This window comes from Acyrthosiphon pisum, chromosome A1, assembly GCF_005508785.2.
Source record: "Acyrthosiphon pisum isolate AL4f chromosome A1, pea_aphid_22Mar2018_4r6ur, whole genome shotgun sequence".
Classification (NCBI taxonomy): Eukaryota; Metazoa; Arthropoda; class Insecta; order Hemiptera; family Aphididae; genus Acyrthosiphon; species Acyrthosiphon pisum.
Genome location: NC_042494.1, coordinates 32781232 through 32794898, shown reverse-complemented (window position 1 = coordinate 32794898; position 13667 = coordinate 32781232). Strand labels below are relative to the sequence as shown.

Genomic DNA, 13667 nt, shown 5'->3' with positions numbered 1-13667 from the left:
CGGGTGTGCGAATCACGATGGCGGAAAAATCGCCAAACGCCATCGGATGTTTCGGAAATAGTTGTACACAGATTATCCCGAGAATCCGCGCGGTCGTTTGTGTAATTTTCGCCGTACTATAAGCACCGAAATTCCAGCATAAATGCTGCTGCATTCCGGGGCGCGACGATCGTGTAATAATAATAAATTAATAATTTTAATGATGATGATGATTATGATAATAATAATAACAATAATACCATTATGTATATTATTTGAATGGCAATAAACCGATATTGCGATTCACGGTAGTAAATGCATCCAATGTTCATATTATTATGTGTCTGTACAAACACGTTAACGATGTTCCACATAAATACTCCGTTTGACAATCATAGCGATACGAGATCCGCATTAATACACGTCGCACGACTTCAATGAAAAATACATGACATTTATTTCCGCTTATTGTCAACTATTGTAATGGTGTGGGGGGGGGGGGGGGTTAATAGTAGCTAGGGCGAGTCTACGCAAAAATGATCGTTTTAAATTATTCGTATACAATGGTGAATAGTATGTCGGGTAATGTTAAAACCGTCGTATTGGTCGTACCCATTCAATTATTTTTGGTATAATATGTTTATTCGGATAAAAAATATATGATATAATATAAGTTGTTGTGACTGTCGTCTCATCGAGGACCACAGCACGTACACAATCAGGCGTGTACACAAACGAACAATTCGGAAGGGGGGTTGAACACAACCCCCTCTTGTATACAATAATTATTTCAAATTTTTACAGACAGTTACAATCGTTAATAATATATACTAGCCAATAATCCTTTACTGATATACATAATGGTTTTTCTAAAAATGAAATGTATTGTGTTGTTCCTGTATCAATATGTTCAGCGCAGACAGTAGTTTACAGTAGTAACAGTTGAATTGTAATTTGTAATTGTGTGTTATCGTGTATTATCAAACTCTATGCCTTTAGACTAAATAAAATTGAAAAAAAAAGGAGTAAACGATTATTTAGTTAAAATATATTCATCTTCTTGGGTGTAATAATTTTGAACGTCGTATTAGATTAAAAGTAATGTATACATAAATTAATATTTTGTCACGCCTGCACCAAAAGTTTGGTTTTCAATATCGGTTGATGCGTTGGAACGAGTCCTTTTTTAGTCCAGCTGGTGGTAAAGTGGAAATCCCAAAAAGTGCCAAATGCACATATCATGCCCGTATCCCCTATACAACGACACACTGAAATCTATACCACGGTCCTTACAAAATATAAACTTTTGGTTACATCTCATATTCATATTATAATCTCCTTGCATGACGCGTAAACATTTTATTTCATAAAATTGTTTCCGTAGAATAATCTGATTGTTGCATACATAGCTAAATATATTTAGTCATGGTTGCATAGATCCCTACAGAGTACATTACTTTTGTCGTGATTACATTTTTTTGTTCTTCTTTTATTTTAATATAACAATTATTATTTATACTGAAATCTATACCACGTTCTTACAAAACATAAACTTTTGGTTACATCTTATATTCATATTATAACCTCCATGCGTGACGCTTAAAATAAATAAAACCCAATCATTTCTTTGATTAAATATTGTTGTCGTATAATTATAGTCTAGTTGTTGCATAGATCATTGTATTATCTTGCAGTGACCAATAAATGCAGAAGCGTGACAAAAAATAGTATGTGTGCTTCGTGTGGGAAGGCAATTTCAGTCTTGGGTGAAATGCGGCACGAGCTTGCGACTGAAATAGCTCGCCTCCCACCCTTGCCACACAATATACTATTCATTTTTCGTATTGATATGGATTGAATTGAGAAAATGGTGAAATGTATAATGAATATTATCTCTAATACTTATAATATTATGATCGGAAATCCGTTAGGTGAAATAGTATTCATAAAAAATTGTATTCATATAGGCGTATAGAGAAAAAAAATGTTCAACGTTTAAATTCTAAACATTTAAAATCGTCGTTAATTGTGAAACCTTCAGTTTTCTATACTGCAGGTCATGCTCGAGGCTAATTTTCGTAATTGTTTTAACATCATAATATAATTGCTATAATATTATGTTACATATTATGCATTATTATTCATCAATGCAACGTCAACAAAACGTTGAATAACGCACACGCCGCAATAACATTATGCTAATATTAATACTAATATAATAACAATATAATACAATGTACGGTATATTGTTTTAGAATTCGCCAAGAGAAGAACGGAGGCGCGTGGTGCCCAAAAGCGCAAATCAGCAGCGAAGTCAGAGAATATCTAGAGATCGATTTAGACGAAGACCATCTGGTCACGTGGACCGAAACGCAAGGGCGGTGGGGCAACGGACAGGGACAAGAGTTCACTGAGGCTTTCACCGTCGAGTATTGGAGAAGGTCCATTGGCCGATGGGTTGAATATAAAGACTCAAGAGAAGGCAGAGTACGTATATAATGTGTGAACACTCTCTATACAATTTAACATAATATATTTACAACTTATATATTAGATAATGTTGTTGGTGAAAAGCCCTATCAAAAAAAATAATAAAGTGTACAAATTAATCACAGTTACATTTTTTATAAAGTATATATGGGTAAAAATAAAATGAAGACGATAACAATAAAAATAATATTATAAATATAATAAAAATTAATATAAACATCGTTTTGATAAAAATAAAAATAAGGGTCTTACATTACACGTCTCGATAAACGTAGGAAGTGAGAATCTGACAGACACTTATAGTTGTGGGTAGAGGAATAACAAAAAGAGCAATTTCGCTAGTAAAACGTGTTGGAACTCTGAACCTGACTGTAGCTAGCAAAGAAAGAAGATCAACAGAGATGAATATGAGCTTGAAGATATATAGTCAGATGGCTGTTAAGAAGGGGGGAGGGGAATACACGATCAGTAAGGCTAGACCAAAAAAGTTGTCGATTGATTGGGTTGTAGTAAGTTTTCTTTAGGATGCACTTTAATATTATATAATAATATAATCTATAATAACCAATTCAGTAATAGTTAGCTATCGATCGAACGCTTTAAATGTCATCTAAAACATTAATTATTACGTGTTCTGAAAAACCATGATATAGGAGCTGGGTATTGATAAAAAAATGCATATAATATTGTCCGTAAAATCTCTAATATCTTCATAATATGTTATCCAACGATTATACGACATATTAGCGTTGATCACATCGACCATGCAGGGTACCAAAATGTCCATAATATAGAATTTTTATGACAGATTTCAACACTTTCTTGTTTGTTACTTAAATCCACACTTAATAATAATAGTACTAATATCCAATCATAAATATAAAGCGTTTTCAGTTTGTTATCTTAACCTGTCACCCAAATATCACCCACTCGCTAGTGTTTCGAAGTTTTACGTTCGATATATACACTTGAGTGAGCCCGAAAACCGATAATGTCAAAACTCTGCAGTGTATGATCTATTTTAATACTAAAACACATTAGGTGTATATCGTAGAATACTGTGGTAGAACTATGAATTCTTAGAAAAAAGATAGTTTAAGTGCATATTAAGAAGTTTATACTTTTTAGCTTTAACAATGTAACAACTGTGCCTAAACTTAATGCATGTAATAAAATCTGAATAGATATTGATAATTTTAAGTTTTATATTATTATTTATGTCTACCTAGTACTAGAAATGTTCAAAAACATTTACATGTAATTGAAATGCATACGTGTATTTACTGTTATTATTATTTTATGGTGAAATAATTAAATTGTAATTAGTTGTATTATATTGTAATATTCAAAAGGACAAATAATAACTTTGATGCTGAGTAAACATATTGTTTTAGGCCATCAATAAATTATGCCGGAAGTTTATTAAAATTAAAACTTGACTGGTATCGTTATGGTGTATTCGAAGTTTATAGATATACAACAACAAATAGAAGATAATTATTAATTATTATTGTTCTCCTCGTAAACAGAATTGATACAATTTTCATTAAATCACTTAAATTTAAAATTTGAAAACAATTAAAATGTTATCATACAATTTCAATTTTTGTCCTGCAATCTAGTAAATTCAAGCAACATACATTGGAGTCATTAATTGATAGTACCTATAATATTTATAACATCTGTTATATTAGTAATTACGTATAATTAAAAAATAATTACTGATTTTGTACTAGACTGTCTGTAAATCACTAAAATTGTCGTTAGGTCTCAAATAACAATTTTGTGAATTTCTATAATATTGCGTGAATAGTAATTAGTAAATGCAATAGTTAATATTTACATAATAAAGTTTTACAACAAATTAATTATTACTGGTAGTTAGTCACTAGTCAGTTAGATATTTCCAATAATACATACTTAGGCGAGGTTAGGTTATACAGTTTAGAAGGATTTACAACGAACAATCGTTTTGGGTTTTGTATTTTGTTTTAAGACTTAGGAGAAATAACACATTTTTGTTTTCAAGTTTCCCTGGCCATAAACTTATACGGCTAGTTTGTAGTACATTTCTAGAAGTTTTCCTTCTGCCCTTCAGTCTACCTTTTGACAGTACTGTAACTGTCATATTTGGCGAATACTCTCAAATTGGTTACTGCAAAATAAGTTTTAAGCTTCTATTTACTACATATAAGTTCTGTATTTATATGCAAACATTTATCCTGGAGTTAAATTTCAAACCATCTTCAAGCATTTTCTTTAATAAAAAAATTAATTTAAAAACTTTGTGTTTTACTTTTGAAAAAAAAAATGGTAAAGTTTTGATTACCTCTTTGACATAAAAAAGAATTCGTATTTAATTATGTTAAATATTTTAATCCACAATCCGTTTTGATAGCTATATTTGTTTTAAATGTTTAACTGATAACTGTAATAATTATTCTAGTTGTTGATAATTATAGACCTGTTAAAGTATGATATAATTAATTATGAAGATATTCATTATTTAAATTTTTTTTATCAACTTAAGGTTCGAATATAACACAATTATCATAAGACTCGTAAAATGTTTGGAAGAGTCAATATTGTTGTTAATTACATTTTTAAAGGGTAAAATTATTATGCTACACTGCTACGATGCAATGTAATATGTAAACTTTATGAATCTTAAATATTTCTAGATAATAAACTATAGGTAATAACCAATAATCCAATAAATAATAATATCGATAATACGTACACTGATTACATATTATTCAAAATATTAAATTTTTATAACAGTATAATACACACGTCGTCATAACACATCAATTACCTACCTACTAATGTTCACAATATTATGTTCATGTACATATTTTATAATATTTTTTATTTCATATTTAATTTCAGGTATTGCCGGGCAATGTAAATACTTATTTGTCGGTCAATCAAGAATTGGAACTGCCATTTGTGGCGAGTAGAATACGTTTCGTGCCCTTCAGCGCCCATCCCAGAACCGTCTGCATGCGTGTGGAGATCTACGGGTGTCCGTGGGAACGTAAGTACATTTATTTTATATTACAAGTATAACGTATAACGTTAATCCTAAAAGGGTTAAAATATTTTGCGATTATGTCAAAAAGAAGATTGAGTACTCATTACATTAACTTAACCCCTAAGGGCATTTTATATATATACTGCTTGCCGTACACTGCGGTTAAGGTTAGGTTTCTCCTAAAACAATATATTAAAAAATAGTTTGGACTTTAACGATATTGTTTCTATAATATACACACACACACATACACACATGCGTATAATACACTAGGGTTGATTGTTCCAAAATGTACATTTCGGAATATATAAATGTTCATGTACCATAATATGTATAGTTTTACTACGTCCGTATAAAACCCAAAAGACGCGGTTTGTGTTATCCATTATATTTTTCAGTTAAATGAAAATGTGCGAACATATTTTTGACTATGATACATCAATGTCAACGGAATTCTTTGGCCTAGTGATAGCAATTTTCTTCGTCTCCCCATGTTACATTGATATTAAAATATAATAATACATAAACAATGTGTAAGGTATAATTATTAACGGTATATAAGTATACGCTAGTTACTAATTAGGTATACCTACCACTAATAACGTCGTGAATTCGTGACATTTTATATTCCTATCAAATTACAAAGGCTATCAATTAATAACAATTCGGGTTGCTCAATATCATATTATTACATGGCACGGTGTTGGATATTATAGCGATCCAGGGGAGAGCGTGGTTATTCTCTTTGTGGATCCCATTGGAATTATTATATTATAATATGTATTTATTTATATAATAAATAATTCACACGCCTTAAAATCCAAGCATTTAAAATATCAAAATGTTAACATTGTTACCTATATAAAATTGTATCTATAATTTTATTTATAAATTATAATCTATTATCTATGTGCTGAAATATTACATTTGTATTTTTTCTCTGAAAGAAATACCTCCCCAATTTTAGATTTCTAGATCTGCGACTCAAAGCAAATAAATACTAAGATATTATAAATAATATAATACTATAATAGCAGTTCTGAAATAACTCATAAATATTACCTACTAATAATCAACACTGAGGATAATATAATATAAATTATGATGTTTTAAATATTATTATATACATGCGTGATATTATGCTAACCTCAAATGGCGTCAAATATTATAGTAATAACTTCGCCTCCGGACTTGTAATCCCTTCACATAGTCGCTTCTTGCTCAACACTCACGTGTAATATTCGTTACCTATAAGGTTATAACTTATAACCCTGTGTACAGGTACACCATATCTATATAACATAATATAAACCCTTATGAAGAGGTGCCGTGTTCCTTTCACGTAATTTCCTCCCATTATCCGGAAATTCACGTATTACAAACAATGCAGCTATTATTATCATCATCATCATCACGGCGTGTCCAATATATTATTTAGATTGAAACATTGTGTGCGACCCGTTATTGATCTACTTCTCTGATCTCTGTTAAACAATATTATAATGTAGGTAGGTAGGTAGTATTATATTAAAACGTTCGGTTCGCTTGTACGGAGGAAATCGTTGACGGTGCAGATTGTGGATCGTCGAATTCGTGCTTTTGGTTTGGAGTTGGAGGTTCGGAGCTGTGTGAGAAAATCGAAAAATGTCCTGCAAATGGCTTTCTTTTTTAACGAAGTGTATTTTTGACGACGTGTAAAAAAAAAAATTCTACTGCGTACAGTCGACAATACTGCCCGGTGTTGCTGGTATATACTTTTAACGAGGTAATTTTTTAACGCTTCCGCACAAAATCACGTTCTCCGCAGCTTTTCTAAAGGCCGAGCGTGTTTCTCCGCCTCCGCCACGCCATCGATAATATGCTTTTTTGTCGAGCATTCACCGCGTCTTTATAATGTAATATACAGTATAGCCATATATAGGTACTCTGCGTGACCGTGTGACGTATATGTGCACCGTACACACGTAATACTATAATACTTATATAAAGGTCTTTACTATAAAACATACCTACGGCTGCCGTTGGTGCTGCCGGAGCCGTTAGCGTCGTTGTCGACGTCTGCGGCGCAGGAAACCGAACGTCGAACGAAAAGTGGAATGGTGTTATGCGTGGCGGGAGGGTGTGCGGAGGGTTTTGTCAAAGGCCGTTTCGTAACACGGAGTATTTGCGGCGATATAGTGAATACTATAAACGTTTTCGCTACAACTGTGCAACGGGTTGCGCGGGTGTGCACGCTCGCACATACACTAACACACACACCCACACGCACACACATAACTGATTATATATATATATATATATATATGAGTAAATACATAAACACACACCAACCGTTGACTAATGGAGCCTTTGAACGGACGTTCGCATAATAGGCAACGGTTCCGCCTTCAGTCATCGTCGTCCCGCAGCACCCACGAGACCGCCTCACCGCCGACCACCACCGTATGTATACGAAATATCACCGTTTTCGACCTTTAATACGGTTTATACATGTGACATGGGTATACCGTACCGTCGTCGTCATCGTTTCTCTGCGTAACGTACGACGACCAATTATTTATTTTATTATATATATATTTGTGTGCGTGTATATTTTTTTCCCCGATTGACCACCATTATAATGCGCAAGTACAAACGGACGCAAAAGCCAAAGCAGAGAATCGCAAAAAAATAAATCTCTTCGGTACACCATGTATATTATTATACTGTATACTCCTTTCTATATGATATTATATACCTAATATATTATCGTGAACCTGTTCGGTCGTTGTTTGCACTGGAATAGTACGTATTAGGTATATGTAAATACCTTTTTTATCCTGACATTTGGCGGAGGGGAGGGGTTGTCGCTGTTGCACTGATTGCAGATAAAAAATATTTATCGACGATTTCCAAGTTTCAACTCATATTATTATACCAATGCTGTCACGCGCGTGCAAACGATTATAATGACAAGTGACAAAGTATAAAAGTTCAATGCGCAACGAAGTATTTTGTTCAACGGTAAAAATGACTTAATTAACAAATATTTACTACGAAATCATTATTATTATCACTTCCAAGACGTCGTGTATATATCTACGTTCAACATTAAATTCGAAACTTATAAGTTATAACAAGGTATATCATTACCATATTTAAAGACTGTAATTTGAGTGTTAAAGTACTTTAGAGTGAACGAAAGTCTGCTTATTACTGACGAAGTTTACCGACTCAAAATAAAAGACAACTGTTTGGTATAAAGTTATACGTTCACGCTTTTTTTTTTATAATATATATTCATTCCGATGAAGCAAATTGTACCACTGAAACTTAAATTCTAAATATACCTTCACAAGTAAATTATTAGGAACCTAGAACAAATACGAAATTATAATGCGCACGTAATGGTACATTTTCACTCATCATAATAAATATAACTAAGATATTATATATTTCTAAAAAAAATGTGTGGGCCGTTTATTTTAACATATTAAATCTAAAAATATTTAACATTTATTGATATTCTATAAGAAATAATGTTATTGAGCTACGATTTTACTAATTCAATTATTTAAGAAAAAAATTAATTTTTGGGACTGGTGATTTGATGTTCAATTGCATTAAATTAATTAAAGATACATACAAATAGCCGGATAACATTTTAATTAATTTGTATTCTCTTATTCAATTTAAAGGTTTATAATGAGGCGGTTATGGTAAAAAAACAAACAATATAAGACATATAATATAGTGTTTTATGAGTATATGATGCATAGTAATGTAATCATTTATAATTTATACACTCATTTTGTTATGTTTCTACAATGTTTGCAAAAGTTCTATAAAAATCCATTAATTTGTTTTTAAATTAACTTGATATTCAATTTTACTTACTATTAAGTATATTATTTAAATAGTTTTTGAAGCTCATTATATTTACTTACTATAGTATATAAAACTGTAGTGTCACGATAAAAAATATTAGTAATTAAAATGCACCATACTTTTTGTGTAAATTAAATTAAAGTTTATAATTTAGTAAACGTGTAGGGTTAATTAGTATACATTGTCCATATTATACTCGTAATAAAATTATGTTTTATTGTTATTAATATAAAATAATTATGGCTTTGATGAACATCTTTTCTCTTGGATTAGCTTTTATTTTCGAAACAGGCATCAGTGGGTTAAACTATTTGATGGGGTTAAATCACAAATTACTGTGCTTTCCTAAAGGTGCAATATTATCAACCCTTCTTATTTTGCTGTTGGTGAATAATCCACCCTCCATATTGCATCATATAAAAATACTAGAGTTTGTTGATGATGTTAAGCTGTTCATGAATATGCAATCTATTCTTGATTTCGCGATATTACAGGCAGATAAGAAGCAGTTGGCAAGCTGGGGTGAATGTCATGGCTTTAAACGTAATGTATAACTGTATAATAATTAAAAATATCAAATAATTATTTTCAAACGTATTATAAATTATACTAAATTAATCTATAGTATAGTGTACTAATGAGTCTACCACCTAAATTTCTCGTGAATATAATATTGAGATCATTTTGTAGGTTTTCGCAAATTAGAAATCACTAAAACAATTTCACGGCACCAGGAAATATGCATTGCATTGGACTAGGAATTCTTTGTATATTTGCGTTTTTACGTATGATATTCTGTTGTTTCCATTTTTCTGCTGCTCTGAAATCTTTTTATTGTTCTCAAGTGAATACCCATCCTCGAGTAGATGATGCCTATGGATCCGTTTTATGGGATCCATTGACTTTTTCATTCGATTGCCAAATTATTTTAGCAAGTGGAAAATGTTTGCGTCTCACTGCTTTTCTCGTAAATATAAATTACCATTTGCATAACGTTTCTTAATAAACTTATATCTGGATTTGTTGAATTACCTCTCCTCCTACTGGATATAAATAAATAAAATACAAACAAAAACAAACTTTGGATTTAAATGAATTAACAGTTACTTACTTTACAGCTCGAATATTAATTATTACCTATTCTGGGTAAGCTTGATTATATTTGTTAACGATGTGTAGATATATTATTACGTTAATAAAAATTCAAGTTATTCGACAGTTTTTCAATTTCACTATTACTCAATATCAATTTTAAGAGTAGGTATTTATTCGTCAATCTCAGAATTCTATTCTGACCTAAATGTTATTTATTATTGGTTATTTAACTCCTCACCCGCATTAATTCCTATACTTATACGCCTGTAAGAACTAAACTGTATATAAATTATAAGGTGTGTACTTGATGAATATTAATAATATGCTTAATGAACTATAATAATTCATTTTAATGCCGGTAATGTAAGTTATTGTTTTAAAGTTTTTATTATTTTCATTAAATGTTTACTTTTTTTGTTTTCCTATAACGTATTGTAGTAATAATTTTATAATATTTTAATACACATTTTAAATTGCTCTTACATTGTTATATTATTTAAATTAAGGGTTTTCACCGTGCCGACAACGGTGTTTTGAATAATCGTTATACAGTAATTAGAAAAGCCAAAAGGGCGTATAATTACAAATTTTAAATACGCGTGAAATTGTAATTGCCAGGCAAAATCCACTAGTCTATAACATTACAGCTGCAGGAACTCTCATTTTAGGATATTCGGCTGGTGATCCGAAATAGGTATAGCAACATGATAACGCGATATCCCTTTATCGGGGAGTTCAGAATTCAAATTCGTTGACGAATGAGGTTATTTTGTGGCGATAATCAAATCAGTGCTTCTGCAGATCGACTGCCTATAATATAATTGTTAATACGAAATTATACGCAAATAAGACTGTTGAAGTTGTTGATGTCTCGCCAAAGAGCTGCACCTCTCATCTGGTGACACATATTTTGATATTATTATGACGATATCGTACGTATTGTAATATTTTAATATTTCGAAAATAATCGGAATCAGACCCAAAACAAATATTATCGTAACACAAAACCGAATAGTGCGTTTAGTGGGCGGTATGATATAGATATTACATTATTATAGCACTCCCGTGTATAATGCGACCCATGTCGATTATTCTGCGAATTAGCTCCAGGGCCTTTGTCAACGGCGACGGTTTGTTTAGCGCACACGCACGCACACACCCGGAATAAATCAACGTCGGCAACGGAGAAAATCTGGCGGGAAATTTGCATTCGCCGCGCACGTGTAATAATAATATGATAGTATTAAATATATTGCAACGTATATTTCTTATCATCCCGTATATAAATCGCGTGTTTGCGGACACGACTGCGCTCGCGAGTGTGTTAGGAGGCGCGAAAACACGACCGCGGTCCCATCATATTATTATTACACAGGCGTCGAAACGTTGTTTTAATAATAATAATAATAATGTGTGACAGAACCGTGGTAGTCGTCTTATTAGGTTACGGTCGCGCACATACTCGATGCAACTCGGGATACCACAGCAGCCGTCACCGAGTCATTTACACGCCGGAGGGTTAAGTCACACGCACACAGTACCCTATATAATATATTATACGACTAAAATACATGTACGTTTAGCACGTTTATACGTATAAATGTACATTTATATAATACGAATCGTACGTGTGTGTGTGTGTGTGTGTGTATCATTAGACGCACATACTATATTATAATATACGTTACCGGCTAAAGCGGTTATCGGCGTCCAAAGTCACGTATGTGACTGTGTGGCTGTACAGTATATATCCGCCACCGACTAGTATCGTATTATATTATTATTATTATTATTATTATTATTATCATCGTCATCGCCGTCATCATAGCTATTATTGTAATATTCTGACGGAAAACGTCTCGCATGTATCCGCACACCCACACACACATGCGTATCGCCAGTGCTCGTAATATTATTCTCGTATCGAAACATTTATTGTTATTATATAATTCGCATCTGTCCCCCGCAGTCACGTCGTATACATTATTAACTCATCAAATCGCTCCCGTCAAAGACCTCCCCCCTCCCTCCCCCCCGGCAACCGGACATAATTCACATTTATCCCATTGTCACGATAATATTATAATATCATATATTTTAACGTCAGGTCCTCGGTACGTGGTAGGTGTATACAAAAGTATAAATAATATTTTAGGTAACTTTTTCGCATCGGTAGGAGTTATTCTGGCGGTTTTTCTTCTATCGCCACATCCCGGACAATAATATATTATTAGGGGGACGAGGTGGCCGAGCGGTCAACGCGTCGGCTGCGGTGTTCGCAGTCACGGGTTCGATCCCCGGTCACCGGGTGGCATTTTTCTCCGGGCAAGTCACGGTGTCCGGAGAACAAGTGCCGCCATCCCCCACTCTGGGGCATGGCAGATACCTACGGGTGCCCCATTCAAAAATTCTGCCAAAATACACCCACGTGGAACACACCCCTACCGTCAAAAACCTACTGTTCCACCCCTCCTCCCAATGGCCTAAGTTGCCGCGGGATAATTAATAAAAAAAAAAAAAAAAAAATAATATGTTTATAGTATAGTAATAAATACAATAATATACATAGTACATACCTACAATCGTCGGTAGATATACCTCCGTCGCGATTCTCAGAAATATCAATGCAAATAATATACAGTTCATAAATGATAAATCCAGGGCTTGAAACCGATTGAAATAATTTCGGTTTCGGTTTCGGTTTTGAATACCGGTTTCTAAATTTTACGATTTCGGTTTTAACTTGGTAATACCGGTATTAAGAAATTTCGGTTTCGGTTTCGGTTTTGAATACCGGTTTGTAAATGTTTCGGTTTCGGTTTTCAATATCGGTTTCTAAAATTTTCGGTTTCGGTTTTATAATACCGGTTTCTAAATTTTTCGGTTTTGGTTTTAATTTTTCAATACCAGTATTAAAAATGTAATTTCGATTTTGTAAACCGGTTTTTACATTTTTAAAAACGGATTTCCAAGCAGACTTGAAATTATAATTGAATGGTTTTATTATACTTAATTACTTGATAAGATATTTGAATGTGTGATACAAATAAGAGAAATGTTTTAATAGGAGTGATTTTTTTAATTTGATTCTACAAATTACAAGCTATAAGGAACCTAGAAGTTAGATTAAAATTAGAACAGTTTAAACTTTAAAGATAATATGTAGTACATTCATCACTAGACTATCTTTCTTTTGATGCAA

The 13667-nt window shown here is 32.4% G+C and overlaps 1 protein-coding gene across 1 annotated transcript in view; it reads left to right on the top strand.

Annotated features, from left to right (window-relative positions):
- The window catches only part of LOC100165486, a 261915-nt gene that overhangs the window by 178004 nt on the left and 70244 nt on the right, over positions 1 to 13667 (top strand). The window contains exon 5 of the mRNA XM_029486931.1: positions 2235 to 2466. Coding sequence (XP_029342791.1) covers positions 2235 to 2466 — 232 coding nt within the window. The remainder of the gene's footprint in view (positions 1 to 2234; positions 2467 to 13667) is intronic.